The sequence below is a fragment of the Monopterus albus genome, unplaced genomic scaffold (assembly GCF_001952655.1).
Source record: "Monopterus albus unplaced genomic scaffold, M_albus_1.0 scaffold18.1, whole genome shotgun sequence".
In the NCBI taxonomy this organism is placed as follows: Eukaryota; Metazoa; Chordata; class Actinopteri; order Synbranchiformes; family Synbranchidae; genus Monopterus; species Monopterus albus.
Genome location: NW_018127898.1, coordinates 6,336,995 through 6,364,399, shown reverse-complemented (window position 1 = coordinate 6,364,399; position 27,405 = coordinate 6,336,995). Strand labels below are relative to the sequence as shown.

Below are 27,405 nucleotides of genomic sequence, written 5' to 3'. Positions count from 1 at the left end.
TAAACAAATTCCTCTTCCTCTGCGGTGCACCCACCAATAGCATCGTAGCCTTCTGTCAGCTGACCAATGACAGAAGATGAGGGTGAGATTAGACCAATCAGGGGTCAGGCTGAGGTTATCACAACCACTCTAAAACTAAAACAGATGGAGAACAGAGTGCAGCCCAACTCCACATCTACTGTCGGTCTCATATCTTTAGGCCATGTATTTTCCTGCTCCATTGAACTGGAAGAATGTCAGACTTAGCTTTGGTTTTGAATTCTGAGTCACGTTGCTTTAACAAAATAAGAGTGTGGACCAGTGAGTCCGAGGCGCATGATACAACACGCGATAAGATGTGTAAATCTTACACAGCTCTCAGGCCTTTAAGGGGATGAACGTGGCAAAAACAACAACGTCCACACACACGGGGAAATAGCAGGGGCCAATATCTGTCGCCTACAGTAAATATGCCCAAAATACTGTACACAAAAACAGATGCTCACCAGCAGAAGGTATTACCAAGGAAAAGGCTTCTAAAGCATTTGTTATGGTTGTGAGGTTTTATCATGATCACAGATATCCACCATTTTATGTTATCAACAGAACAAAATCCTTTACTCTGGTTCTCTTATTCAGTGTGAGCCTGTCTTGAACTAGCCTCTTGGGGGAACAAAGTAAAACTTGTCTAGTTTGCTCCAAACATCGTTCCTGTTGTCTGTCGGTCTGCTTGCGCTTTTTTCCCTACTTTGTCTATTTTTGTATTGTTTGCTTGTTTTCTTCATTATCTCTCCATCTGGAATTCAACTCCCTGCAGTGGTAAACATTAGGCCCCTGTCGGTCTCCTTCTCCTTCTTTCTCCTTCCAACTCCTTGCACCTAAATGAGATGTAACTGTGATAGAGCGCCGTGACGAGGGGACACAAGACTTTCGTCATGATAGAAAAGCAAACAAACAAAACCAGTGAGATAAAATGATGGAAATATGTAACATTTTATCACAGATGCTAATTGTTTCCGTGTGGGAGGGTAGGGTTGCCATGGAGAGGAGCAATGAGGAAGGGAGAGAGGAACTTGAGAATATCCTCCCTGTGCCTTTGGCCTGCGCCTGACTTCAGAGCTAAGCCCGCTCTCAAGAGAAGGGCAACACCAGGTTCAACTTTTCACCTCAGCAGCACAAACTAAATACCAAGGATACTCCACAGTGTGCTGCAATATCGCCTGGCCTATAGAGCACATTTTAAAACTTCAAAATGCAATAATACACTTTCAATACCGCCAAGGCTGTTTATTATAAGGTTAGACACACTTATCCAACAGAAAATATGAATTCATGGTTTGGGAAAAAATGTAACTATTCTTACTAATAACTATGATAGATGTGCAACAGCTCTAATTAAAGTTACATTGTACAAGTTACATTTCTGTAGTCAGATTACTTTATTTTGATTATATATTGGTGAAACTCACGCCAAGTCAGCAGAGCATCAAAGACAACACCAAGGCCTAATGCCGACCTCCTGTACTGAAGGGGTAAGTGTGCCGATTACCATAGCAGGGAGTTGATGGCTGGGATGGATATGTGAGCAAGTGTCTATGCATGATTCTACATGTGTCCATGTGTGTGTGGGTATGACAATGTCAGTTCCAGTCAGGTGTAACTGAACAGCAAGACAGAGAGACAGGCAGGCGGCTAGCTGGCGTCAGTGGCCACACGCCTGTCATGATACACCACACGTCGAGAAGCTGCATACCATAGCACCCACACTCTGTACACACAATGAGCGCTCAGTCCCTCGCATCATGCACCAGTGGCAGCAGTAATGTGAAATATTTACACATGGACAAAAGGTAGAGAGAAAGGCAGGGGAGGACATGGGTCTCTAAACCTGTCTCTATATTTTTGTCCTCCCCATGAGAGGGTCAGAATATGAAGAACACCTCTGAAAATAATGTTGTCCAGTATAAAACCACCTTTAGCTGTGACCTTAATAATAAACATATAACTGAGTTTATACATTTATGACAGTTTCACCAAAAACTGAAACATGTTGAGCTAAATAAACACAGATGTTAAGGCAGAAGTGTTGCACTGAATTGCATACAATTGTACAGGTGTAGCTTATAAAGTGGCCGGTGTGTGTGAATGTCATTTTGGGCTTTAAAACTTATGGTAGGTGTTTTTCACAATTTTCATGTTTAACAGACTAAAGAAATTGATTATTTAGAAAAATTCAAGTAGTTAATAGATAGTGACAATGTGTGTTAGGTAGGTACTTTATTGAGTACAGCATTAGTCACAACTTTGCACAAAATAATGGTCAAGGTCAGGTCAAAGTGTTTATTTGTCATATGCACAGTTAGGAAACGTGTTTCCCTGCACAATGAAATTCTTACTTTGCCGTCCACATGAATGCCACAAAAATACAAGTGAAATATAAAGTAGATAATGTAATATTTTCTAAATAAAACTATTAGGTAAACTATTTCTCTTTAAAATGTAATTTCAAACCAGTAATACAACACAAAAACATAATGTTCCTGGGCTTTAAATAAGCTTTATAACTGCAAATATCCCTGGCAAAAATACTACTAACCTACAGGTTAGGAGTTAGTCCTGACGGTGGGACCTAGGTTTAGAGATGCTGCACATGTTTTACAGCTCTCTCCCACCCTCTGGTGGAGCAGAAGGAGCTCTGCATTAATCCTGCTACAGATCCTTATTAAACTTCCTTTGGCTCAGACTGAACTGATATTTCAAACCCTGTGTGAATCCAGGGGATGAAGAGCAAAGATATTAATGTCAGCCATGTGTGAAAAAGTCGCTTCAGCATGTTCTCCAACCAGGGCCAAATGAAGTATAGTGGGGCCCTCTCAAGATATTGCTGACACCCTCATACACATACTCATACATCTGGCATTAATCACCAAAGCTTACACAAACACACACACAAAGAGATAGACACACACAAATACAGACAGACAAACACTTCTGCAAAGTTCCCCTTAAGAAAATCCCTCTCAACTCCTGAACTTCCGACATGACTGGGGTCAACACACTTACCCTGGATCTACTAGTATACACACACACACACACACACACCAGGGCCACGTAACACAAGCTACATGAATGCATTTTAGGTCAAATAGTGCACACAACTACTCATGTATGCATAAACATGCGTCTCTTCAAAAGGGGGCAGAGACAAATGAATCTTTGCTCTGAACTGTTCATAATATGAAGTTAGGTAATGTCACAAAATGTCACTGACTACGCTCACACTTATAGCTGTAAAGAGTTGCCCAAAGAAGAAATTAGGAACAACAATAAACACAATAAACAGCTCAACTCATTTTCTCCCTGACCTGATGATTCTATACTAACAGCTGACAGGTGAAACTAATGAGAAGAGTGGGGGAGAGCAGGAGCATTTTTCATAAAGATATTTTTGACAAGGCACAGTAAAGAAAACTCAGGCGTAAATAATAAAAATAATTATGGTTGAATTCCATTTAACTGCTTCAGTTTCAGGGCCCGGGTATTGTGCATGCAGGCTCACTGGCACAAGAACAACATACAGTAGCCATCGCTGCTGTAATTGGTCCTGTGCTTTTCTTATTATGACAAGTCAAAATGTCTGCTGTGAAAAAGGCCAGACAGCCATAGCCTACACAAACCCACATAGTGCAGAGAGACATCTAATCACTAGTCAAGTGAAATCATCTGTGTGGGCATTTTAATTGTTAATAAAGGCTTTATATTAAAGAACAGCAGATGTGTTGTTGCTGAAAATAAAATGTCCAAAGAAACAAAGCCCCTCTTATCTCCACTAGAGTGACACCATTGTGCCATAACCTCTTTTGAGGCACAGCAATGCCTTGTTCCTTTTAACAACATATAACTGCTGCATCATTACTTGCATACTGTGAATGGGTTAATTTTGGATAATCTGTCAATAATGTTTTTTTCCACATGCAATAAACTGTAAGGCAGCATGTAAAGGGAGGTTAATAATCAAATTCTACTGCATTACACAGGTTTTTTAAGTATTCACCTTGTAAAATGTAGAGTCTTACACTGCTTTAAAGTAGTATAGGCTATGGGTTATTGCCACAGTACACTGTTCTTTACACTTAGGGAGGGAGCTCATGGTGAACATTTTTAGCTCTTGGAAAAAAGACACACCTCTGCCCGCACGTTTATTCCACAGCAATGTGCTGTATTTAAACATGGGCCGGTGTCAGCTCATCTTCAGTCTTGAGGTAAGCAGGAGCTCTGGTTCAGTCGGCAGTAACCTGTCAATAAACAGTTTATTGAACAATAAAGATGTTATTATAGGGCCACCGAGCACATAATCTATATTATGCTTAGCTTATTTTGAAACATTAGCTAGTTAGTTTTATGAAACAATAGCAATATAGCATTGTTCCTTTTTTGCCCGAGGTACATTTTATGTGTTGGGGTGCAGCATTTTCTTTACCTCAGGTTGGCGGCGCAGCTGGTCGTAATGAGCTCACTGCTGTCACCTGTGGCCAAGAAACAAAGAACAACAGCCCCTGTACCCTGTACCAGTCTGTGGAAAGGGCCCACAGGTTGGTACAGGGTAAAGCTAGAACAAGTAGTGATGCAAACATATTCCATTAAAGTGCTAAATTTAATATTTGCTAAAAGTAGACTATGCTATATCTTCCTTCAGCTCTTAAAATGCTCTAGTGAACAATGGAAATGATGTGGATCCTGTGCCAGGTGCCTAGTGTTGCCCCCTTCATTCTTGTGATGTAGAGGTTGTCCTCAGCCAAGAGAAAGGTGCTCAAGTGTCACTTTCATCAGCTTTTACCTGCTGGTAGGGCTCTAAATACAGGCATCTAATGCAATGAACTTGATAGTAAAGCTTTAACCTGACAGAGTAAGGAATATGGAACTATTTAGGGAAAATGCTTTTTGCTCTGGTTAGGCTATTTCACAACCACTGATTGCATGTCTGCTTATAATATCTTCATTTTTAAACACTGGGCTCAGTAACAATGATACTAATAGTCAATTTACCTCTAGATATTTTAAAGCTGGCCCCTGATATTAAGGTTAAAGTTAGGGCTGGCTCAGGTGATCCATCCAAATCTGGCTGAATTTCCTCTGTTCCATAGAGGCATAATAAAGCCTGGACTTCCACATATGTTCATTTTGGTTTTTTTACCCATTTTTTTCAAAGCTGTTCCTTCTTCTTGTTCTTTTATTTATTACAGAGTGGAAAAGCTGTTCCTTACAAACGCAGGCTTGTAAAAATGGAGGTTACAGCTGCAGTTGGCTCAGTGTTTGACCAGTCAATGTACACATCACTCATAGTTCCTATTGTGCTTGGAGAGTATTGACTCTGAAGTAAGAGCTAAAAACTATTTAAACCATGGGATCTACCTTTTCATCACTGTCTTTCTTCTCCACTGAGACACTTAATAATATCATCACAAAGTATAATTTACCAGTTAAACCGACATTAATTACTGTAAAGTGGTGACCGATTTCCTGTACTAAAGTCATCTGGTACACAGGGGACTTTTTACTTTGTACTGTTTGACCATGAAGAAGAGTTTCACCAACCTGGCACCACCAAGAGGCAACATGTGGTTTAGGAGTCTGATATGAACTATAACAAAAGTTTCCATCAGAGTTGCATTGCTAGAAACAGTTTGGATCCCACTTTACATCCTGTCAACTTCTGCCATTAGCAAAAACTTAGTGTAATCCAGAACTGAAACAAAAGAGTAAATCAAGCTTGAGTCCATCTTTAAGATCAGTTTCATTTATTTCAGCACAATTACTGCTCAGGCTGTCACTTTGTGGTAGTGTTTCTTCCCATTCTTTAAATTCCAGCAAATACACTGTTACCTGTTTGCCTTTGGCTGTGTTATAATATTATATTATATTTGTGATGTAGGTTTGAGTTTGCTTATTTCCGTGGTATACATTGATGTGTAACCTGTTTTTAAACACGTTTAAAAAGTCCTGACACAATATAGTCTGTTGCATTGCCATCGATGAGGCCTGTTCCATTATTGTGAATGAACCAGCAGGGAACATTTTCTCCGTTCTTCACATCCCTCCTGAAGTCTCTCTGCCAGCCCCTGGGGATCAAGACAGAAACAGCCATGGAGATCAAACAATATTTCAAGTGCAAAAAGACAATAACAGCCGTTAGGCATTTCGGACGCAGCGCACATGCAGACTCTTTCATACTGATAGGGGACACACTTGTCTGAGAAGTGTACCTGGTCACATTGAGCGCCTGTCCTTTCACATACATGGTGGCGTCTGGTTTCTCTGGGACTTCTCCTGGACGCAGGTCTGTCACTTCATAATCAATCCCATGGTAGAACTGACCTGGGCAATGACACATTTAAAGCAAATAACAGTTTTTTAAATGTTATCATTTTGGCTCAGTATCTCTCCCCCAGTGGGGATTACCAACTGAAGCAAAAATGTTTCATTACATTCTGTTATATTGTAATAGCAGCATTGTTCTGTTCATACTCTATGAAGAAAGATGATTAATACAGACTAAATCTGCTTTTTTGGTTTAGTAATCACTAGAAACCATGTTTTTTCATTTTCTACAAAATATTAACAAACAACATTGTACCCTAAGATCATTTGAAAAAACAAAAAGAAAAACCGAACATAAGATCTAACAAATTCAAAAAGGAACTCCTGTTTACACATCCAGCAAACATGGAGCAACACTATCCATATCACCTCTCTTGTTTGGCTATAAACCTTAAACCATGCAATAGTTCCTGATAAGTGTGCCATGTTGTACCAAGGAGGCCATGGACAGAGGAGGAGAAGAGGTGGCTGTCCAGGGTGTAGAAACCCAAGTAGTCCCGGTGGTACGGGTGCTTCTCCCACACTTTGTGTAGCAGGATCACAAACTTGACTGAATCTTTTAGCGTTACTGTCAAGCTACGATCCTTGGTCACAAGAAGATCCATGCTGATGGAGACAGAAGGGAATGGGAGGGAAGGAGGATGATAATGATTCATCCTAAACTGGACTTTATATGGTATATTATTCATGTAGAGGGCTACTTCTCTTTAACTGAGGGAGCTGTGATGTGCAGCCACTCACTTGGGTCCTTTGATAGAAGCTGTATCAGACCACAGCAGCTTGAGATATTTGCGATCCTGGAACACTGAGATGTCCTGAGTGCTCACCTCCAGCCCCACCCCCAGAGTTCGGTGGATGATGCCAAAGCGCCAGAAGTAGGTGTTTATTTTACCATTGGGGGGGATTTTCTTGTCGCCAATTATCTGGCCATTGACCAAAATACCTGAGAGAACAATGTGGCATGATTTTATTCATAGTCTACAAGAAGTACAGGCCTACATAAAAAGTCAAACTAACACCAGGGGCTGCATCTTGCACCTGTCAAGGGATAAGAAATTCATGATAACAAGAGCTGACCTGATGTCGGGTCTCTGACCAGGTTGAAAATGGTTCCTGGTAGGTCGTTTATATTGAAGCACAGAGCGTCATCCCTGTTGGGGAGCTCTATCAAGAAATGAGGATCTCCATCCACTGCAGGTGACACCAGAGTACAATGACAGAAATAAACAAAATGATTATGCTTTATATAATAGGTATTGGCTCAACATGCTGATAACCTGTAAACAAGACTCTACAGAGTCAGAAGGGAGTCTACAGCCATGTTAACAGCTCTGCGAGTCTGTGCTTTGAGCTAAATGCTAACATCATTATGCAAACATGCAACTTTAAATTGCTGAGGAAAAGTCTCCATGATAACATGTGAAAACATTTCTCACAAAACCAAAAATGTGAAGCTCATGGTGATGAAAAGTCAAAGCATCATCTCAACAGGGTTTATAGCCTGAGGACCATCAACATCTGTACAAAAATTAGTAGCAAGATATTTCACTTATAGGTAAAGATTTTGACTGGTAAGTGGTGTTCAGTAAAAAGTCAGGGGATTACCAATATCATTAGGACTCATCTTCTGAGCACCATGAATGTTTGTACAAAATGACACCAACTGACAGACCGACACTACCATCCCTAGAGCTATGCAGCTAGCACTGCTAAAAATACCTTACCAACATATACGGGTTGGTACGTTGAATACTGGTACGATGCAGGTACAGCCCAGGTTCCTAGATACAAGAACAATACAATTCAAGTTGAAAGCAACACTGAGTTTATTTGACCCCTTAAATCTCTCTTTTAATATGGTAGACAAAAATAAAAAAATCTTGATGAAAGTCTGTGGATCGAAATGTCGATATGATATTAAAGTGAGTACAAGTGATGATCATTTTGTTTTTGCTTACAGTACTAAGCACTTGACTGACTGGTGATTGTAGCTTCACATTAACCATAAAGATGTGAAAATTGTACTGATTTTCTTATGTATATCTCAGGAACAAAATAAATAGGAGTATTTATTTTCCAAAATGTCAAACTACTGCCTAAAGGATTCCTGCAATTTAAAACAGAATACTAAATTATCAGGATTTTTTACCATGGCAGCAATAGTTAAAAAGGTGATGAAACCAGTATCACCCAGGAACAATCACAGGTGTAAATGTACATCTCCTGGAGTTATCACACTGTTATATTGTAAACAATATTTGGATATAAAAGCTTAGACAAAACTGTACTGGGTTACAAAGTCAAAGGTCTGTGATGGATTGGCGACCTGTCCAGAGTGGACCCCGCCTTCGTGCGAGTACCGGCCGGGATTGGCTCTGGCGCCCCCCCCCGTGACCCCATTGAGGGACTAAGCGGTAGAAAATGAATGAATGAATGAATGAATACTGAGCACTTGATCCTACACACCTGCTAAAAAGACTTGATGGTGTCTGAGAACTTTGTTTAAATTATTCCATATGATAAACATGACTGGCTTACCTGATATTCCTGGCTGTGTTCTTTGGGCTGTAAAAAGACAAATGAACAAAAACACCTTGGTAGATTTGACAGTTTTGCACCAGCAGAGTTGAGTAAAGAGAAATAATGGTTTAAAACATGAGTCCAGTAGCCAGTCCTGCTTGTGATTACAGCAGGAAAAGATTGACTGTAGTCATGTTTCAACAAGCCTTTTCCAAAATCACTTTCTTAACCATCTCTTTCTTCCCTTACCCTCAGTCAGCTTTTCTGCAATGAGAGGGCTCTCTGTTCCGTCCTCAGTTTCAGGTTTGGTAACCACCATGGAAGTGAGAGGTGTGACAAAGCCGTAATATAGAGACATGTCCAGTGCCTTGGCTGTGGCGTTAGCTTTATCGCCTGGGTCACCAATCTTGCTGTGAGAAGGAAAATATACTCATGTTGCCACAAATGATACTGGCATTCAGACCATTAGGGAATGGAAATTTTAAATTTATTTTACAATACTTCATTCAAATGTCTAAACATTTCACACAAATGGCCATGTGATGGCCAAGGAGTATGTTTAGCAAAGACTTTTATGTGATAGCAAGAAATGAACATTTTCGGGTTGTTCAGGTCTCAGCTCGAGTGTCAGGATTCAAACTGACCCCTTGTCCAGTAGCTGCTGGATGGTGAGATAGGCCCACAAACGCTCTATAAAATTCGTAAAGATGTACTCCTCATCTGGGTACATCACGTCCCAGTCCACAGCACTGGCCTGGCCCTGCACTGTGAAGTCATCCTCAAACTACAGGGGGAAAGAATAACAAGAAAATTATAGCAATTATAGACATGCGTGTCTTTTTTCTATCTCAGCATTGTCTCAGAATATCTGCCTTTTCCTTTTACTCACCCCCTGGCCAAACACTTCAACCAAGAAATTGTCTATCTGGTCGTCCTTCAGCCGACCAGCCACCACAATCTCCGACCCATTAAACAACTGGTTGAAGTGGTTGGTGGTTAAGAATTCCACTGCATTGTCAGGATAACGCAGGTCCACGTCCAAGAGCAGAGGGCTGGACACCTCCTCATAGAAACCCTGGAATAAATGTATACACATGCTGGATTTTGCAAAACTGTGGATGAATGTGATATATGTAGCTGGAAATTATTTTAATGTAGAAAAATCAGTCTGTTGGCTCAGAAATGTGTTCATAGCCTAAATCCTCCACCTGGAGTTGAAGTGTTGCATCTGAAGCTTCATATATTCTGCGGGCCAATCCTTTGTTTTGTTGGCACATCACATCCAGGAAGGAATAGTCCACATCATATCCAAATCCAAGAGAGTACAGAGACATTCTTCCTCCAATTGCAGCACGAACGTTTTCCTGGATCTTCCTAGGGTCAGACTCTCCTTCAAATCCACAGATAAAACATGCACAGATTTAATGCTCACTATATAGTACATAGAGCAAATGTGCACTCAAATAATTATGCGCTATATACTACAGTATTTTCACGCTGTAGATGCTCACCAGAATTTGGCATTCCATCAGTCAGTAAAATAATCATGTCGATGCTCCTCTCAGGGAGCCTCTTCTCCCGCCTGTCTTTGTCCAGCATGTTCACAGCAAGCAACAGTGCATCATTGATGTTGGTTACTAAAAGGAAAACACATAGCAAACTATACAACGTGTAGTATAAGAGTGTACCTCTATGGTCTAAGGAGCAAGAACTACACTTGGCATGGTGTCACTTGTTTTTCTCTTAACCTCCTCCTGTTTCTATATTTTTGACGTAGATTATGGCTTCAGCCACGTTTTCCTTGGTTGCTTTGGTAAGTGAGTCCTTCCAGGATATGATGTCACTATCAAACAGGATGAGAGCAAAGTAGTCCTCCTCGTAGAGGTCATCCAGGATGACCTGCAATGCTTCTCGTGTCTACAGAGAGTTACAAGATCAGAGTTCAAAATGTGTGCATGTGGGAATCAATAAATTAAAACCACATCGTCATCATCATCAAACTTTGTTATGGACATAGTGATTGGGGATCAATAAAATAAATTAGTGTGTATACATATAGATGGATAAATAAATAGATATAAACTCACCTGTACAATTGTGTGTACCTCAGCACTTCTGCCTTAACATTTGTGTTTATGAAGCTCAAAATGTTTCGTTTTTAGATGAAATTGTCATAAATGTATAAATTCAATTATATGTTTATTATCAAGGTCATAGTTAAAGGTGGTGTTGTACTGGACTGGACATTATATTCAGAGATGTTCCTAATATTCTGACCCTCTCATGTTTGCAGCTGGGCAGGCCAAAAATATAATGTAGTCCAGATGTTAAGGAGGGAGTGTGGCACACAATTGAACAGGTGTGCCTAATAAAGTGACTGGTGAGAATATAAAGTAAGACAAAATACATATAAGATAATACAATAATATAAAATTAATGCACTAAAATACAAGAAAAATGAAGAGTCTCTCACCTGTCTCATTTTTGTTCCACTCATTGATCCGCTCCTATCAACCACAAACGCCACATTCTTTGAGACTCTGGGCAGGTCAGGAGGCGCGAAGAAGTGCACAAAGTATCCGTTCACAATCTGAAGGGAAGAGAATCATCAACACCAGTGATTTACATGAAAGAATACTTGAAAACTTTTCAGCATTTCTTGTTGAGTGATGACAGGTTCATCCAGTATTTTCCATTGCAGAACATCCAAACAAAGAATGGAAGAGGGACTCTGTGCCGTTTTGTGCGTGCACTCAGTAGATACTAAGGACTGCTATTGACAACTGACCTGAATGTCCCCGAGACTCTGCTCTCGATTCACATCATACTTGACAATAAAATCTCCATCGATGATCGTTCCATCACAATCTGGACACTTTCGCTGCTGCTCCATAGTTGGCGAGAAAGAGATGTGTGCCTGACAAGGGGATACATACATACAGTACATTAACTTTAGCTTCCTCCTAATTCATGGGTCAATCATTTGACTAAAAGAAAAGGAAGGGAAACCAAAATCAGTTTAGAAGTTTTGAAGACATTTTATACCACACTGAGCTGGACTCAAATTGCTTGTATTTTTGATAATACTTGGCAATAAAGTTTATGCTTATGCTTACATACCTTTTTGTCTGTTACAGTTTTCTCCACCAGGGGGAGCAGCTCATTGGAGAGGAAGGTTGCATGGGCATCAAGGAAAGCAATGCCCTGAGGCTCATAGATGTCTGTCACAATCTATCTCCACACACACACACACACACACACACACACACACACGGGTACAGACAAAGCTCATCTGTGAGGTAAAACATATTTAGAACATCTGAAATCATCATAAAATAGCATTTAACCGTGAACATGGATTCACCTGAAACCGGTGGACCAGTGATTTGGGTTTAACTCGAATCAGAATCTCATATTGGCCCAGTTTCCTCTCCAGCAGCTCCTCATAGGTCAGAATGAAGGTCACATTACTTTTGGCTGCAACATTGACAGACACTGAAAACTTCTCCATCTTTCTCCCAACGGCCCTGGAATAAAACAGACAGTTTATAATGTTAATATGGTCAATTTGAGGTCTTCATAAACATGTAGATGTATTGCTTTGAATGTGGGTGTTTGTGCAATACTGGGTTTACGTCTCTTTCATCTTGACTGACTCACTTGACTATTCCAGCAGTCTGTCCAGAGGAAACAGCCTTCTCATACTGTTTCTTAGCTTTCTCTTTCTCCTTCACCTCCCCAGCATACACCTCACCTTCAATCTCCCTGTGAGGCACAAGCATGGAGAATGACTTGGAAAGTAAACTGACTGTATTGCTAAGAAAAAGCGGCATTAGAGCTCAACTGTGAAAGAAAGCAGGGATGAATGCTGTCACACAGAAATGGTTCAATGTGGACAGAGTGAAAATCAGAATGGCGACAGACTGACATGCTGAAGTTGGTGATGAAGGCGGTCTTGGGCAGCTCCACTTCGAAGAAGATTTCCTGGGAGGAGTTTGCTTTGTTCAGCGCCACAGAGGTCATGACGGTGTGGGCGAAACGAGACGTCACTGTGCAGTCCACTACGACACTGTTCACCTCCACCTGAGACAGAAGAGAAGATGAGAAGGCACAAACACTATGACTGTGGGAAGCCTTACAATACAAGGGTTTCTCAAATATGATTTTTATACAGTGAAGCACTATGAGTTCATTTTGAAGGACTTTTGCAGCTGGGTCCAGCCCACAGTGTGCTGACCTGAATGGTGGCAAACAAAATAATAATAGCTTGAACATAATGTCACTGATTCCACTTTGGGAGTGTTGTGATGAGTCAATCTGGGTGACGGTGGCTCTAAGCAGTCTAAGCATCTTAACCGGTTATAATTCAGTTCTGTTATTCTTCTTCGTTATTTAGTTGTTATTTTAAACAACTAAACACTTTCAAATTTAAAGATGTAGATTTACAAAAATATATAAAATATGTATAAGGTAAAAATTGGTAACTGTCACAAAGTATCCAAAGGTTGTTTAAAATGAAACAAAATCAATATGATTTGAGAGGAACGTCTGTCTTTGAACAACAGCGGATAAGAACCAATGTCAAAAATCACTGTATTTCAGTCAGAGGGGTGAATTTATGAAACAGCTGTACTAAGACATGCACCACACTTATCAAGCGACAGTTGCTTTTGTTGTAATGACTGGTGCAGCATGTTTTATTGGCGGGGTTGGGTAACAGGGGGTTGGTGTTAATAAGTTGTAGCTTCAGCCTACGCCCCTTTGGTCTGTGTAAGGCATATCTATGTTTTCTTTCTTTTTTGTTTTGTTGTTTTCTTGTGTTTTTGTTTTATTTTGAAGTGAATATTTCTCATCATGATTATCATAAATATAGATACAAACAGAGGACTCATCTTACCTTTGTGTCACTTGTACTTCTTCTCTACAAAACAAACACAACAAAAGCATGATATTATTTTTAGATTTGGAGAATAAACATTTAGAACTGTGCAAATTTGGCAATTTCAGCTGCAGCCAATGCTTTATCCAATTTAATAATATGTTATACTGTATAATGTATGTGCATTAACTCTTTAACACTTTTAAAATAGTCTTGCTTTTATGTGAAGATTTAAGTTTTGTAACTATGATTCAGTGACACTGATATTTAGTATGAACCAACATTTTGGTGAATGTGTATAAGCAGAAAGAGGCTTCAGAACAAGACATGAAGAGACCGTCTGTGTGTGAACAGTTTCTGCCAAATACCTGCAGAGATCTGGCAGCTCCTCTGGGCTCCTGAAATACAAATACAGCAGAGTAAACCAACCTGGTGCCAGATATTAGGATTAACTAGCTTCTAAGAAAAACTTTACATTCAGTAAAGTGCAAACAGGAAAAGTTAGAAGTCAAATGAATGTTGCAAATTAAGAATAACAGTTTGTGTTAAAGACAGTATATGAGAACTGGTTACATTCAGAACCACCCAACAAAATGATTACTGGCAAATTTAAATTGCAACTATTAAACATTTCAAATCAAAATTACAGAAAAGGTCACTGTGCAAAGTTACCTGTGGAGCATCTGGGTTCCCAGAGACGACCAGAGCCCCCCTGGTCGTGCCAGCCAGCCAGAGGCAGGCAAAGCCCCACAGCAGCATTAGTCGAACACCCAGCAGTCCAGACATGACCAAACTTCCACTGAACACTGTCTGACTTCACTGCTGAGAAAAAGGCTCTCTGACCAGAAGGAGGGACATGAAGTGTGTGCATGTGTGACACACACGGGGTATTGACCGACAGACCAGAGCTCAAAGCACAAGATGTCATCACTTACAAACACTGGAGCTTGCAATAAAGAAAAGGTCCAAACTCAAGCCGCAAGTGTGTGAATGTCTGTGGGACTGACTCCAAACTTATACCTAATTAGACATTGGTAGCATGACAAGCTGCACACCCAGAACCTCAGCTCTGATGGAAAATATAAAAGCACCAAGTAGTAATACCAAAAGTGTTATTTTGGTGTTTGGAGATCATTCCTGGTCAGTTACAGCACATTATGTCACACCGGTCAGCTCAAAAGATGTGTTTTGTTCCACACAGTTTATAACAAAAAGTAAGTATACCATGTCAATATATTTAAATAGATAAGAGATATGCAGGCAAGGCAGCACATTTCATACACAGAGGCAATTCAAAGTGCTTTACACAGGCAAAGAGAAACATTAGCAGCCTTAAAATAGAATAAAGTCAGTTAAGATAAGATAAAAAGTAAGATAAAATATATACATTTAAGATAATAACAAACAGACAAGCATGAATATCTTGCACTTACAGGGCAATAATAAGTTGTAGGTTGCCCCAAATGCAACATAATAAACAAAGTGCAGCTTAGAAACCACTTTATCAAAGGCACAAAAAAGCAGCAGAGTTTTCAGTTGGGACTTGAAAGTGGCAGACTTGGGGCACATTGAAGGTCACCAGGAAGTTGGTTCCATCTGTGTGCAGCATAGTAGCTAAAAGCAGCTTCACCCTGTTTGGTTCTGACCCTAAGGATCCCAGAGCCCTACTGGGTTTGTGTTCTTCAAAGAAATCAGAACTGTATTTTGGCCCCATTGCACCGGGTGACTTTAAAATCGAATCTGAAGATAACTGGTAGCTAGTGTAAATATTTGGAGTGATGGCTCCTGTTAAAACTGGCAGCAGTGATGAGCAATGAACAGAAGCTGCCTTGTACTCTTTTCGGGAAATAATCCACCCTGCTGGAGATGAAGGTGTGAATGAGTTGCTCCAAATCTTGTGTAGTCCACAATCCCAAATAATGTGTCTTGCTATTTGATGTGACTGCTGAAGCTCAGGTCTGAGTCAATTATGACACCTTTATAGCTGAACAGTAACTTTCATTATTTCCTTCTTGTTGCCAAAAAACAATAATTTCTGTCTTCTTCTGTAAAAAAAAACAACCTCTTTTGTATGTTAAGGAGAAAAAAAAAACAGACATAGGTGAATCAGAACCCTCTTTTGTATGTTAAGGGAAAAAAAAACAGACATAGGTGAATCAGACCACTGTAATGTGATACTGGACTACACAAATAAACGTGACTGCTTGTCTTTAAAAGCAAATCTGTCCATCATTAGACACAGAAAACACTGCGATCAGACTCAAACAATCCAGGGGACAAATGCAGGTTTAACTTTAACAACCAAACTTTAGCTGCATATTTGTAGTAGCCTAAACCATCTCTGACTGATCGGAACAGATAAGATAATTTTCCTGCTTGGACAAGCTGGGTTGTACTCTGCACTTATTTGCTGAGTGATCACCAGGTGGGTAAAGGGGAATGAAATCAGCAGCTGTTTGTAATAACTGTTAAGTCCAATTTTATTTTAGTACATGTTTAGTACATTGCATGAAGGCACAGTATATTCTAAAACAATAAATGCATTGAAACTGGATTTTACTAAGCTGAGGCTTTAAGATGGCTTGGTGGTATACATCCAGCATATTATCACCTTCTAAGCTAATGCGGCAATCAGTGTTAGCAACTGGGTGCACATCTCGCAGAAATTGAGAAACATTAGTATAATCACCTTTATTCGGCCAAGTATGTTACACACAAGGACTTTGTTTACGGCACAGAACCGAGGCAGCCATCTGCAGCCAACTCACACCGATGGCTCCAACCATCGGGGGCTACTTGTGGGTTCAATGTCTTGCCCATAAGCTAGCTACAGTAGTATCTCTATTACCAATAAGACCAGGATTGACCATCATATGCCTGCAGTATCTGTATATGAGAGCAAACAGAAGCTACATGCCCTTTACTCTATTTTGCTTGCACACATGGAGTATTTAGCATTTTACATTGATTTGAGATTGTGCTGTTGAATTAGAGGTCTTGAAGTTGACGAAGTTAACTGCTGCAATCACTCTTTGCATATGTGCTCATTTCAAGCCCAGGATCAACTTAAAAAAAATTATACACACACACACACACACACACACACATAAAGGGGAAAATAATTTATTTAGGAAATATGGTCAGGTAAAAAAAAGAGCAAACAAGCAAATGTTTAAAAATATTTGTGAACATTTACAGCTCATCGGCCACATTAATTCAGACCTAGGCTATTCTCAAAGTGTGATACACTGTGCAAACTACGAAGTACACTGACTGTTTACATAGCAGTAATGTCAACACACACTACTTGCATAAATCTAGCCCACTTATCTCTCTTCAGTTCCACTAACTTTTGATTTATAAAAAAAAGAAAAAAGAAAAAGGAAACACACATTGCATTTCTTTTTATGTTGTAAAACTCAGAACCTTAAAGACTGCAGTATGTTTCTTCATTGCTACATATTTGTGTCTGTCAGTGCGTCTACTTGTTGAACACACTGGCCCCAGGAGCTTTAGCAGCAGCAGCCGGCTTGTCCAGCGCCGTCTCTGTCCCAGTCCTCACACCACTGAACACAGATGGAGCCACTTTGCCCATACGTTCTGAGCACAGAAAGAGACAATGTGTATGGTCAGGAAAAACAAATGCTCAAAACAGTGATAGCAACTCCACTCATGTCTTTTGAGGGAAGCATGTGAGAACAAACACTTCTGCAACAAGTGCTCTGATTCATTTTACAGTAAGCAGTGGTGCTCAGTTCCAGCTCGGATGGTGTTAGCTACAGCAAGCTAGAGGGTTACAAGGCATTTAAACAGTGTTCCAGAAGTAGGTTAAGAACAGATAAAATATAATATGAGCAAGAACAAACTTAGTCTGTTGATGGATAGTAGTCTATTGTGTGGAGAAAACTTGCAAAAATGTTGTTTCCAGCTAAATTGGTCTTCAAATCTGGCAAAACCCACAACAAGCTTTAGCCTGGACACAGCAAACGTGTTGCACCATATACTGTACATGAAAATTTGTATTTAGAAAATGTAACATATCTGTCTGTAATGTGCAACATCTCATGTATTTGGTCAAACTATCAGTACTTAGAGGTCACTGGGTTTGAAGTAAAACAGGTATGGTCATAGAATATTCAGTGGTGGAAGAGGCAGTCAGATCATATAGCTTACATCATGAAAGGAAACATCACAATGTAAAAACGACTCCACAACAAACAAAAGTCATATGAACATAACATAACTAGTTCACTTAACAGACATGTTTTTTTTCTAGACTAAAGAAGCCAGATACATACTGAAAGGTGGATGGGGCCTGTACTCATAATCTTTGGTATACAATACCAATGCCATACCACTGGGCAGTGATTTCTTGTTTAAATGTAGTTCTCTAGTGATAGTGAGCTAACGTGCACTATGACAATTAAAGTTGCCCTTTTTGAAGTGAGTGGTATTTGGTTCACAATCAATCTGCACTCCAGGTTCCACACATGCAGTATGCCTCGCCCTGTCTATTTACCTCACAAACATCTCTGTAAGGGGCTTGTAGATGCTGTACTAGACTAGACTACTGCCATCTATTGTCAAGTTAAGAACAGGAACTGTGATATCACACTCATATCCTGTGGTAGTGTTCCTACCGGTCTTTCTCTGGACCACTACCACTACTAGAGGCAGGCTGCGACACTTCAACAACTGTCGGCTCTATAGTACTACCACATGTCCCTGGTGGTCTAGTGGTTAGGATTTGGCACCTGCACTGCCATAAGTTAGGTTCGATTCCCAGTCAGGGATCTCGTATTATTAACACTTCAGTGACTGAACATTTTTATGTTAATAATAAAAACATGGTAGAGCTGGAATAATACTGTGAGCGGAAAGTAAACGGGTCAGCTTTGTCCCACCAGATTATGGAGGATAACATTTGTGTTGCTAATCAAAACATACAGTTTATAGATAAATGCATGCTGGGATACAGAAATAACCGAATACATATTGTAATAAATACAATAAATATACAAACGCCTGTCAAATCAAAAACAAACACACAATGAAATGGGTATACAGTATATGAATAATAGATGTTAATAATAGATCACATTACTCAAGAATGAAAAGGCAAAACATTTTACAGGGTGTTACTGTACATCAGTTGCCTTTTTAGTGTCAGAGGAAACATCATTAATAAAAGATATTACTCACCACACTCTACCATGACCTCATAGGTCTTACTCTTGACCTCGCCCTTTAGACCCAGTTTACTGCGGGCTCCCTTCAGGTCCTCCTCCTTCATCGGGGGACGCTTCTTCTTCTTTACCTCGCCTGGCTGGAACGGAGAAAAAAGAAGGGAAGGGAACATGAATACCAAGGGTAAAAAAACAAAAAGCAAAGTAAAGGGTGCTGGCACTCTGGCTCCACACCTGAAGCACTATAATTTGACATGACTTAACTCACCTGTGACATGGTGGTTAAAGTTGCTGTGTTGGCCCCACAGACTTTCTACTGTGATAGACTTACTGGCTGTTATTCTAGTGTGTGTCTTTGTCTCCAAACAAGCCTGACATTATATATAACCTTGGTCCAGACCCAGTGAGTCACTCAGACCCTCTACCCTCTGTCCCACTCTGCCTGTTGTCAGTGTGTATTATTAGGTGTGACGTGAGGGGCGGTACAGATGGAATAGGTCTCCCATATTCTACGATAAGCTTACAGGCCAACAGCTGATAATTCAGGGCATACCACAAATGGTTGTCTGCCTCCTCCTCCCCTACTGATCCTGGCAGAGAGGATCTCTTTTTTAAAAGTTCGTATTGGGACCACCTGGTAATATCTCCCTGCAGCTCCAGAATCTGGGACTCTGCTATGGAATTTCTTTTGAGACAATAGTCTTTGAATTTCATATCTTAAATTATTTTTATTCACTTTCAATAATTATTGATTTTTGTTCAAAGACTATTGAACCCAAGGAAATGTATGTTTTGGGTTTTGCAAAAATAAGTAAATAAATAAATAAATAAATAAAGCGCTTCCAGCACAAAATGAGGGCTAAAACAGGAAGAGAGCTAAGGGGACAAAACAATCAGAGCTAGCAGGTTTATATATATAAAATGTGCATTGCATAAGTGACTCTCCCTTTAAGATGTTCTTCTACTTACATTTTGTACGTTTGATGACAAGGTATTTTAGTCTCTTGACTAAAATACAAGTAGGTAAACAGATAAGGCAATAGTAGTCATGAGACGTGGCATCATAATCTGAAACTGAGGTGTTAACTGTGTGATGACGGGCAAACTGACTCACTATTTTAAAGCAACAAACTCAATGCCAGAGAGAATCCTGATCTGAAAGCCGGCACACCCACTGAAGCAATTCAAGCACTGAACATCACAGTGCTAAGATAGTCTCTAACTAACAGAGGTTAGTCAGTCATAATGACTGGTCCTACTGAATCTAGTCAGTGTTGCTATATTAGTCATCATATGTTTGTGCAGGAGCTTATGAAGCCTTTCCATGTGCAAGGTTTAAGGTAATGAGCAACACAAGGAGATCCTTGTAGTACAAGTGTGTATTTATCTACTCCAAATCAAACTATGGTACTGCAACCTGTACTTGAGCTCTGCTTGGCTTTTAAAATCATAACAGGCCTAGCGGAGGGGGAGAAAAACAACAAATGACAGGCCTATGTTGTGCCAGGCAGGGGATGTGAAACAGTGAAACTGACAAATGGAAGATTGACATTTATGTGGATGTAATATATTTTTTAAAAGCCTGTACGAACATGACTCCAGACCTAAATGTGCACCTGCATTCCTACAAGTATATGCAAGAAGGTATAAGTAGCTTATTAGCTAGATCTATTTCTGGATACTCAAATCTTAACCTTGACTGTAGGTCTGGTGACTCCATTTACAACAGAACACAAATTTGTTGTGTGTGTCAAAGCACTACTTTTAGTAGTATATAATAATAATCATAATCAATGCCCACAATTATTTTTGCACACACGCTCAACCTTAAAAATTATAAGAAGACAGGGACAATTTGCTTTTGAGCTCAGAAGCTGATGGTGGCATCAATCTCGCTAATGGTCCAGTGGTTAGGATTTGGCACTCTCATTGGTGTGGCCTCGGTTCATTTCCCAGTCAGGGAATGATTTCCTTTACAACATTAAGCTTCATTTTACAAGTTTAAACATAAATAACTCAACTTTGTGTATCATGTACTTGAAAAGGCATTTTATAATGACCATTTACTTCCATTACCTTTTTACTCATCAAGTTGTCTCACTGCAAATTACTAAATCTCCTTTTGTCCAGCCTGAGTTCAGAGTAACCATTACTTTGGCACACATTTGTACCTTCCTCCTTTGAAATGCAGTCATTTATTCCTTGCCAACATGCTTAAACATTATAATGAAATCCTCAGCAGCACTGTACTTTAAAGAGGACCCTCACACAAACTGCACATGTGCATCCAGCACAAGCCCATACATCCAGGTATACTGTATATATAAAGTGGCATGCACACACATAACACACACGCACGCCCTTTTTCTTAACTGTGTGGTGCACAGTCACTTAACAGTTTAGAGGTCTATGCATGTCACATTCTTAACATCAGAGCCTGCTGAATGGGGCCTTAATGTCTGAAGATCTGGAGCTCAGGATAAAACATTCAAGAAAACAAAAACAAAACAAAACACCTGCTGGTAATTTCACTCAGGCCCATCATTGTAACAAAACAAATAAGTCACAGATGAAGCTGTGATAAACTGGACATTGTGCAAGAAATTGTTCCCATATCTATGCTCCCTGTTGGGGTGAAGGAATAAAGACTTTTGGAACAAGCATAGTCACCTTTTTGGCCTGAAAATAACACTCAAAACCTATAACATTTAAAAACCCAACAACTTGAAATGAGACACAAGACATTCAAAAACAAAGAACACAGTCAAAGCACATCAGTAAAACAGTCACAGACAAACTGCAGTCTTCAGACAAACAACACTGGCTGAGGTGATGCTGAAATGAAGGATGGTGCAGTGTGATAAGTGCAGTCCTCCAGATTAACCATTTGAAAGGACTCCCAAAAGATGAAAATGGAAGGTTGCTGCAAACACCAACGTGCTTCCTCTGACATGAGTAACATCACATACAAGATATACAGTAATAAAGTGTGGAACTGTGCTGCAAAGTGTTTGTCGGCCATTCAAACACTGACATAATTCTCCTCTTAATTTGAGGTGTGTTCAACTGGAAACATCCTCTCTCTCACACACACACACACCCACACACACACACACCACAGGCCATGGTAATACGTCTACATGAGAAATCATAAGGACAAAGTTTACAGGTAATGCACATTAGGAATATAATCACTTTAGAGAACTCAGAGGATGAAATGTACTGAACTCTGTGGGTAGTTGTTTGCATGATGTTTGGTTCCATTGTGGTCTTTTAGATTTGTCCAACCAACCTGATCCTGGACCACTGCATCACAGTAACAGACACACAGTCAGTGAAGTCCAAAATGTTTTTAAACTAGTGTTACCTTTTTCCTATTACACTCACATAAAGGCTTTAACAGTATAATGTTTAACAGCAGAATCACTTTTCCCAGTGTCTTAAATACAACAGTCGCCACACCACAATGCAACTGTGATTCCCAGTACCTGCTTAACAGCAAAAGAAATCTCCCAGTGTGTTAAATTAATCCCCAGGTTAGGTCCTCCAGAAGTCAACAGTAAAGGGAACTCAGGTATGGTTTAACTTCTGGCATCAATCTTTGAGAAGACTGTGTCAACTCCTAAGGTTGATATCACACAGTCTGAAGAGTTAGTGGGAATGTACCATATGTGGACCTGTGCAGTGCAGAGCTACCGGAGGAAAAGTTATTGTAGCACTTTAGCTATTCACACAGGTCAAATGGGGATCCCCATGCGAAGCTTCTTCTTCTTCACCGTCTTCAGGCCAGTGAGTCGACGAACGTCATCCTCATCTGAATCATCCATTTCATCATCTGCTGAAAAAAGGATCTAAGAAACAGAAGAAAGACAAAAACATATGAGGGCTCCCATAGCATGTGTGGGAGGCAGGTTAACATTATGAAGGCATACTGCAGCCTCACACAAGTGAAGAAAACTGCCCTACCTTTGCAATATTCAGGTTGGGTAATAAAAACATTCAGATTCAGAGTAATTACTTCTTTGGATGTTTGACAACACCTACTGCTGCATTTGAGCCCAAAAATATTGCAATCATTCCAGCATGCACATGGTGAAACCAGAAACCCGAGCAGAACCTAGACTCTTCTAATTTGTAGCCTGACACATTATCCACTGCACCACTGGCGCACAGTACATCCTTACTGCCACTGAAACCAATAATGTTTTAGCAAAGCTCAGCCCATCCCCCACTGCTTTCTGAGGGCAGCTGTAGCACAAAGCAGGAAGTGAAACAAACCATGAAGCTAGTCTTTGTCTGCACTAGTTTGGCCATTCACATGTTAAAAGACTACCACCATTTATAACAAAATGAACACCGTTACACAGCCTGCTTTCAGAAATAAAGCAGTTAGATTGTTTTAGGTATAATTCGTCTGTTAGCAAAATGAAAACTGAACATGGGTTTCCACTTCTCCCAGTGTGATACTGAATTTACTGAGTTTTTCCATAAATGAAGAAGTGGGCAAAAATCATTTAAAGGCTACAGTGTGCTGTGCTCCTCCTGGGAGGGGGAGTCACTGCACATCTGTTCCAACAACATTCAACACAAACTGGTCCTGAAGGTGTTGATCTTAAAAGATGAAAGCGACCAAGATGAGGATGAAAAATCCACTATTTACAGTCAGACTGCTGGAGGAAAGGCCACAATCTGGGTTGATAGAGGCACTCGCTTGACCACTCTGCCAAATTCAACTATTTGACACACATCTGGTCTTGGACTGTGTCTAGCTTGTTTCTGCTTTATTGACTTCAGACCAACACAGTAATGCCATTTCAACCTGCATCACTCATTCAGGTAAACTAAATAGGTCAGTGGTGGGCATAACTTCAAAACTGTTTCGAGCCAGCCAGGCGTCAAACCTAGAATCTTCTGATCCGTAGTCACCATTGCGCCACTGACCCACTGCATAGCTGCATTCACAGATGAGCAATAGAAAACCAAAACCTGCTCAACAGATTACTTCCTGTTGACTCCAGTCTGACCTATACTTCTCATCTGTGTCTCATTATCCAACCACAGGAAGAACAATGTGACACGCTTAGCGCAGCTGAAAGGGAAATGAAGCGTGTTTGAGTTACGAGGAGCCGATTCATTACCAAGGCAATGCAACTTTATTAATATAGCACACTTCATACAGAGGTGATTCAAAATGCTTTATAGAGGCAAGGAAAAACAGTAACAGCATTAAAAGCAATAAGCATAAACCCAGAATAAAATCAGTTAAGACAAAGTGAAGAGAAAACATTGTTAAAATGAGATAAGAACAAAAAGACAAAATAAAAGGTCTGAAACTGAAATCCAGCAGTTACAGTGCAGAAAGTACAGCATGGAAAGCTGTGATACCAGCTTCTGTCAAGTCTCACAAGTAGGCAATGTCTGGTTCTTTTACTATCTCTATTTTTTTAAAACATTATTATTAGCTGTTATTTTAAAATTATTTTCTTTCCTTATGTCCGGTGCATCCTACAGCTGTATTACCATAGTGACACTTACCTCTGACTCTGAATCATCATGGGACAGGGCTCGTCTGTACCGCACCTTGCTGTTCCCCCCCATGTCCTCCTCTCTCTCCTCTAGCTTTGCTTTTGTCCTGTGCTTCTTCATTAGGAAATTATCTACCACCCAGAACATGAGGGCCTAAAGAAAACACAGAGAACACTTTAGTGAATGACATTTGTTAAGGTGTGAAAGCAGCAATTAATCAAAACTGGAAACATTTCTTTACATTCATACACACACACAAGACAATGGCCATAGTATAAACAAACAGGCATGATTTAAGTAACCGAGACACAGGTAGTATTGGTGTTGCAAGAGCTACAGAATCAAGGTACACAAAAAACACATAGGAACAGCAGACTTACGTTGATGAAGAACGGAACGATGAGCATGACGATGGCCAGTTCCAGGGCAGGATTCTTTATGGGGTTGAGAAGAGCCAGCTGCGACACCCATAAACACGAACACACACCACAACAAACATACAAGGACAGACATGAGCATACACAGCAGCACAAACAGTATGCCCAGCCTTTCAAAGGTCGCTCCTATTTAAATGGAAGCAGGAGAGTCCACTGAAGCACACACTACAACTTGGACTCCACCAGCAGAGAGACTGTATCTGTTCAGCTAATGGAAGGTCACATAAAGGCTATGTTTACCATACATGATAATTTGATTAACTCATTTGTTGAAGGGACTGTGAACGTTTTAAACTGCCTCTTCTAAAGTGATATTTGGTTCACAATCAATCTGCACTCCAGGTTCCACACATACAGTATGCCTCGCCCTGTCTATTTAACTCAAATGGCAAACATCTCTGCAAGGGGCTTGTAGATGCTGGAACTGTGATATCACACTCATAGCCTGTGGTAGTGTTCCTACTGGTCTTTCTCTGGACCACTACCACTACTAGAGGCAGGCTGTGACACTTCAGCAACTGTTAAAGGCCAGAGATTCCAGAGAGCATGCTGCCGCAGAAACAGCAGATGTCCCTGATGGTCTAGTAGCTAGGATTTGGCTCTTTCACTGCTACGGCCTAGGTTTGGTTCCCGGTCAGGGGTCACTTCCTCATTAGGCACTAAAGCAACTGCAGGCAACATCCCATCGAAGGGAAATCATCCAGTGAGGAAACACCTTACCGTGTGAAGTTTCTGTACAATGGATAGCAAACAGTACAGTGTCTTAGACATTAAGGGATACATTTGCACATATGGATTCCAGATGACTGTCACCAGACCTATCTTATGAAGAATGGTAAGTACTTCAGTTTGCTGGGTAAAACTGGCTTTCGGCTATAAGAACGATGGCTTAATAACCTCTCCGTTCACATATAAGTGAATAAAGAATCTTAGCATTGCCTGCCAGACCCCCAAAACTACTGCACTCACACAAACGATACACTAGCCTTATATCAATATCCAGCCAACAAAAGGCACAACAAACAATCAAACACTGGTCAAGTTGATGTGGCCGGTGACTGCTCATCAGAAACATAGAGCTCGTATGCCCATGTCCTGTATATCATATGCCCATGCCCGTATGTCTGCATGTCCTGCACATATAGTGAATTGACAATAAAAAATCTTGAATCTTGAATCTAAGTGTGTCAGTTCAGGTCTATGACAATCTTTGATAATTCAATAATTATTTTAGGAAGTTGACTGCTCTGGTTTACTGACCACTCTCACCATTTCTCTTCTGTTGGACTTTAAATGAGTGAGCATGTTGTGCAATATTTAGAAAGGCACTCCTGTTATTTGTTTTGCTAATCAAACCTGGCAAAATATTCTTTGTTTTGAACAAACTAACACACAATCCACCAAATATTTTCCAGTGAAGCAAACAAGACAATTCATGACAGCTGACAAAGCAGCATGTTTAGTCCACATATACCTGTTGTCATGATAAGAAAAATGAAGATTACTTTCCCCAGACTTTCCTGCTTTGGAGAGTGCTGCTGCCCTTTTAAATACTGGGAACTGATCTTGAATTGAACAAGATAATTAATAGGCACTGAGGCCACAATTTGTTATCTTTTCAAATCCTTACTCTTTTATTCTGACCTGTTTCCACTGTGGGATGAGCAGGACCAACATGATAAGGACTTTCTCAAAGATCATGATGAGGATATAGAGGATACACTGGCCCAACCATGCTGTGCACTGCACTGGTTCTCCTACACATGGACACACACACAGAGGAAAAGAGGCCGTTTTATAGGTCATCATTGTATTTCATCACTTCAGAGATGGATACATTTTTTGCAGAAGGTAAAAACGAAGGTATCGGCGATGAAAGAAATGACACTGCATCAGTGGCGTACTGAGGACAGCTACTGCCCTCGTCTGGGCGTTACAGTAATTTTAGTAATGCACTAAAACTCCCATTTTATTAGTCGCACATACTCCTCACCATATTCTCCAAAGCGCAGAGAGTCCCACTGCCTCCACTCTACAATTGCACTGACTGCTCTCACACCAGCATAGATCAGCAGCATGCCCAGAGAAGCATCTAACAGGAAGTTAATGAGGTACCTGGAAGAGATGGAAGACAACGTAATTTGAATCTGCAGTTAGGTTTCTGCTACTGGACAGCCTAATGGTTAGAATTTAACACGGCTGGTACTCTTCAGTGTAACACAGTTTCTTGTAACATGCAGAATCAGGAGCTCTGATAGGAGTCCTAGAAAGGACTGACTTACAGTGAGCAGGGATCCTCCTCTGTGAGATCTGACAAATAGACGTTAGCAAAGTGGATGAACAACATCCCTATGGCCTGCTTGGATGTGTCCAGGAACCTGCAGAGACACAGGCAGTTGAAATGCTTCTGAGGCACCCCCGGCAGGATTAGTTAGTTCTGATACCTCTGCAGAGAAGTGAATTCAAGCCCAGCTCCCTTACCAGATCCTCCAGGGTCTCC

The 27,405-nt window shown here is 40.4% G+C and overlaps 3 protein-coding genes across 4 annotated transcripts in view; all 3 read right to left on the bottom strand.

Moving 5' to 3' along the window:
• Nucleotides 1–5,871: 5,871 nt before the first annotated feature.
• itih3a.1 (inter-alpha-trypsin inhibitor heavy chain 3a, tandem duplicate 1) lies at nt 5,872–12,637 on the bottom strand. The gene is made up of 18 exons (XM_020593090.1): nt 12,538–12,637; nt 12,242–12,404; nt 11,998–12,108; nt 11,666–11,794; nt 11,351–11,467; nt 10,626–10,794; nt 10,389–10,514; nt 10,086–10,267; nt 9,767–9,952; nt 9,522–9,661; nt 9,127–9,287; nt 8,896–8,922; nt 8,082–8,138; nt 7,435–7,548; nt 7,099–7,300; nt 6,791–6,963; nt 6,243–6,354; nt 5,872–6,098 (listed from the first exon to the last, which is right to left on the bottom strand). The coding sequence occupies exons 2-18, from the start codon at nt 12,386–12,388 to the stop codon at nt 5,960–5,962; spliced, it is 2,292 nt and encodes a 763-aa protein (XP_020448746.1). The 5' UTR covers nt 12,389–12,404; nt 12,538–12,637; the 3' UTR covers nt 5,872–5,959.
• A 4,274-nt stretch (nt 12,638–16,911) lies between these two features.
• Nucleotides 16,912–19,694, bottom strand: mustn1b (musculoskeletal, embryonic nuclear protein 1b). Of its 2 annotated transcripts, XM_020592782.1 has the most exons (3): nt 19,211–19,694; nt 18,959–19,082; nt 16,912–17,356 (listed from the first exon to the last, which is right to left on the bottom strand). In XM_020592782.1, the coding sequence occupies exons 1-3, from the start codon at nt 19,217–19,219 to the stop codon at nt 17,238–17,240; spliced, it is 252 nt and encodes an 83-aa protein (XP_020448438.1). In that variant the 5' UTR covers nt 19,220–19,694; the 3' UTR covers nt 16,912–17,237. The 2 variants fall into 2 exon arrangements, with proteins under 2 accessions (XP_020448438.1, XP_020448437.1); XM_020592781.1 differs by having other exon boundaries at nt 18,959–19,694.
• A 98-nt stretch (nt 19,695–19,792) lies between these two features.
• The window catches only part of stimate (STIM activating enhance), an 11,880-nt gene continuing 4,267 nt past the window's right edge, over nt 19,793–27,405 (bottom strand). Inside the window, exons 2-8 of the mRNA XM_020593270.1 lie at nt 27,387–27,401; nt 27,188–27,283; nt 26,899–27,020; nt 26,550–26,662; nt 24,849–24,926; nt 24,478–24,621; nt 19,793–22,793 (exon numbers count right to left, since the gene is read on the bottom strand). Of these exons, the coding sequence (XP_020448926.1) occupies nt 22,680–22,793; nt 24,478–24,621; nt 24,849–24,926; nt 26,550–26,662; nt 26,899–27,020; nt 27,188–27,283; nt 27,387–27,401 (682 nt within the window). The 3' untranslated portion in view covers nt 19,793–22,679. The remainder of the gene's footprint in view (nt 22,794–24,477; nt 24,622–24,848; nt 24,927–26,549; nt 26,663–26,898; nt 27,021–27,187; nt 27,284–27,386; nt 27,402–27,405) is intronic.

Excerpts from the sequence above, each read along its gene's own strand:
- mustn1b (XM_020592781.1), bottom strand. The coding sequence starts at position 19,115 with ATGTTCCCTTCCCTTCTTTTTTCTCCGTTCCAGCCAGGCGAGGTAAAG. Across the intron at positions 17,357-18,958 it reads TGAGGTCATGGTAGAGTGTG|AACGTATGGGCAAAGTGGCT; the intron begins GTGAGTAATATC and ends TTCTGTGCTCAG.
- itih3a.1 (XM_020593090.1), bottom strand. The coding sequence starts at position 12,388 with ATGGAGAAGTTTTCAGTGTCTGTCAATGTTGCAGCCAAAAGTAATGTG. Across the intron at positions 10,515-10,625 it reads AAATATAGAAACAGGAGGAG|TAACCAACATCAATGATGCA; the intron begins GTTAAGAGAAAA and ends TTTTCCTTTTAG. Across the intron at positions 9,662-9,766 it reads TTGAAGTGTTTGGCCAGGGG|TTTGAGGATGACTTCACAGT; the intron begins GTGAGTAAAAGG and ends TTCCCCCTGTAG.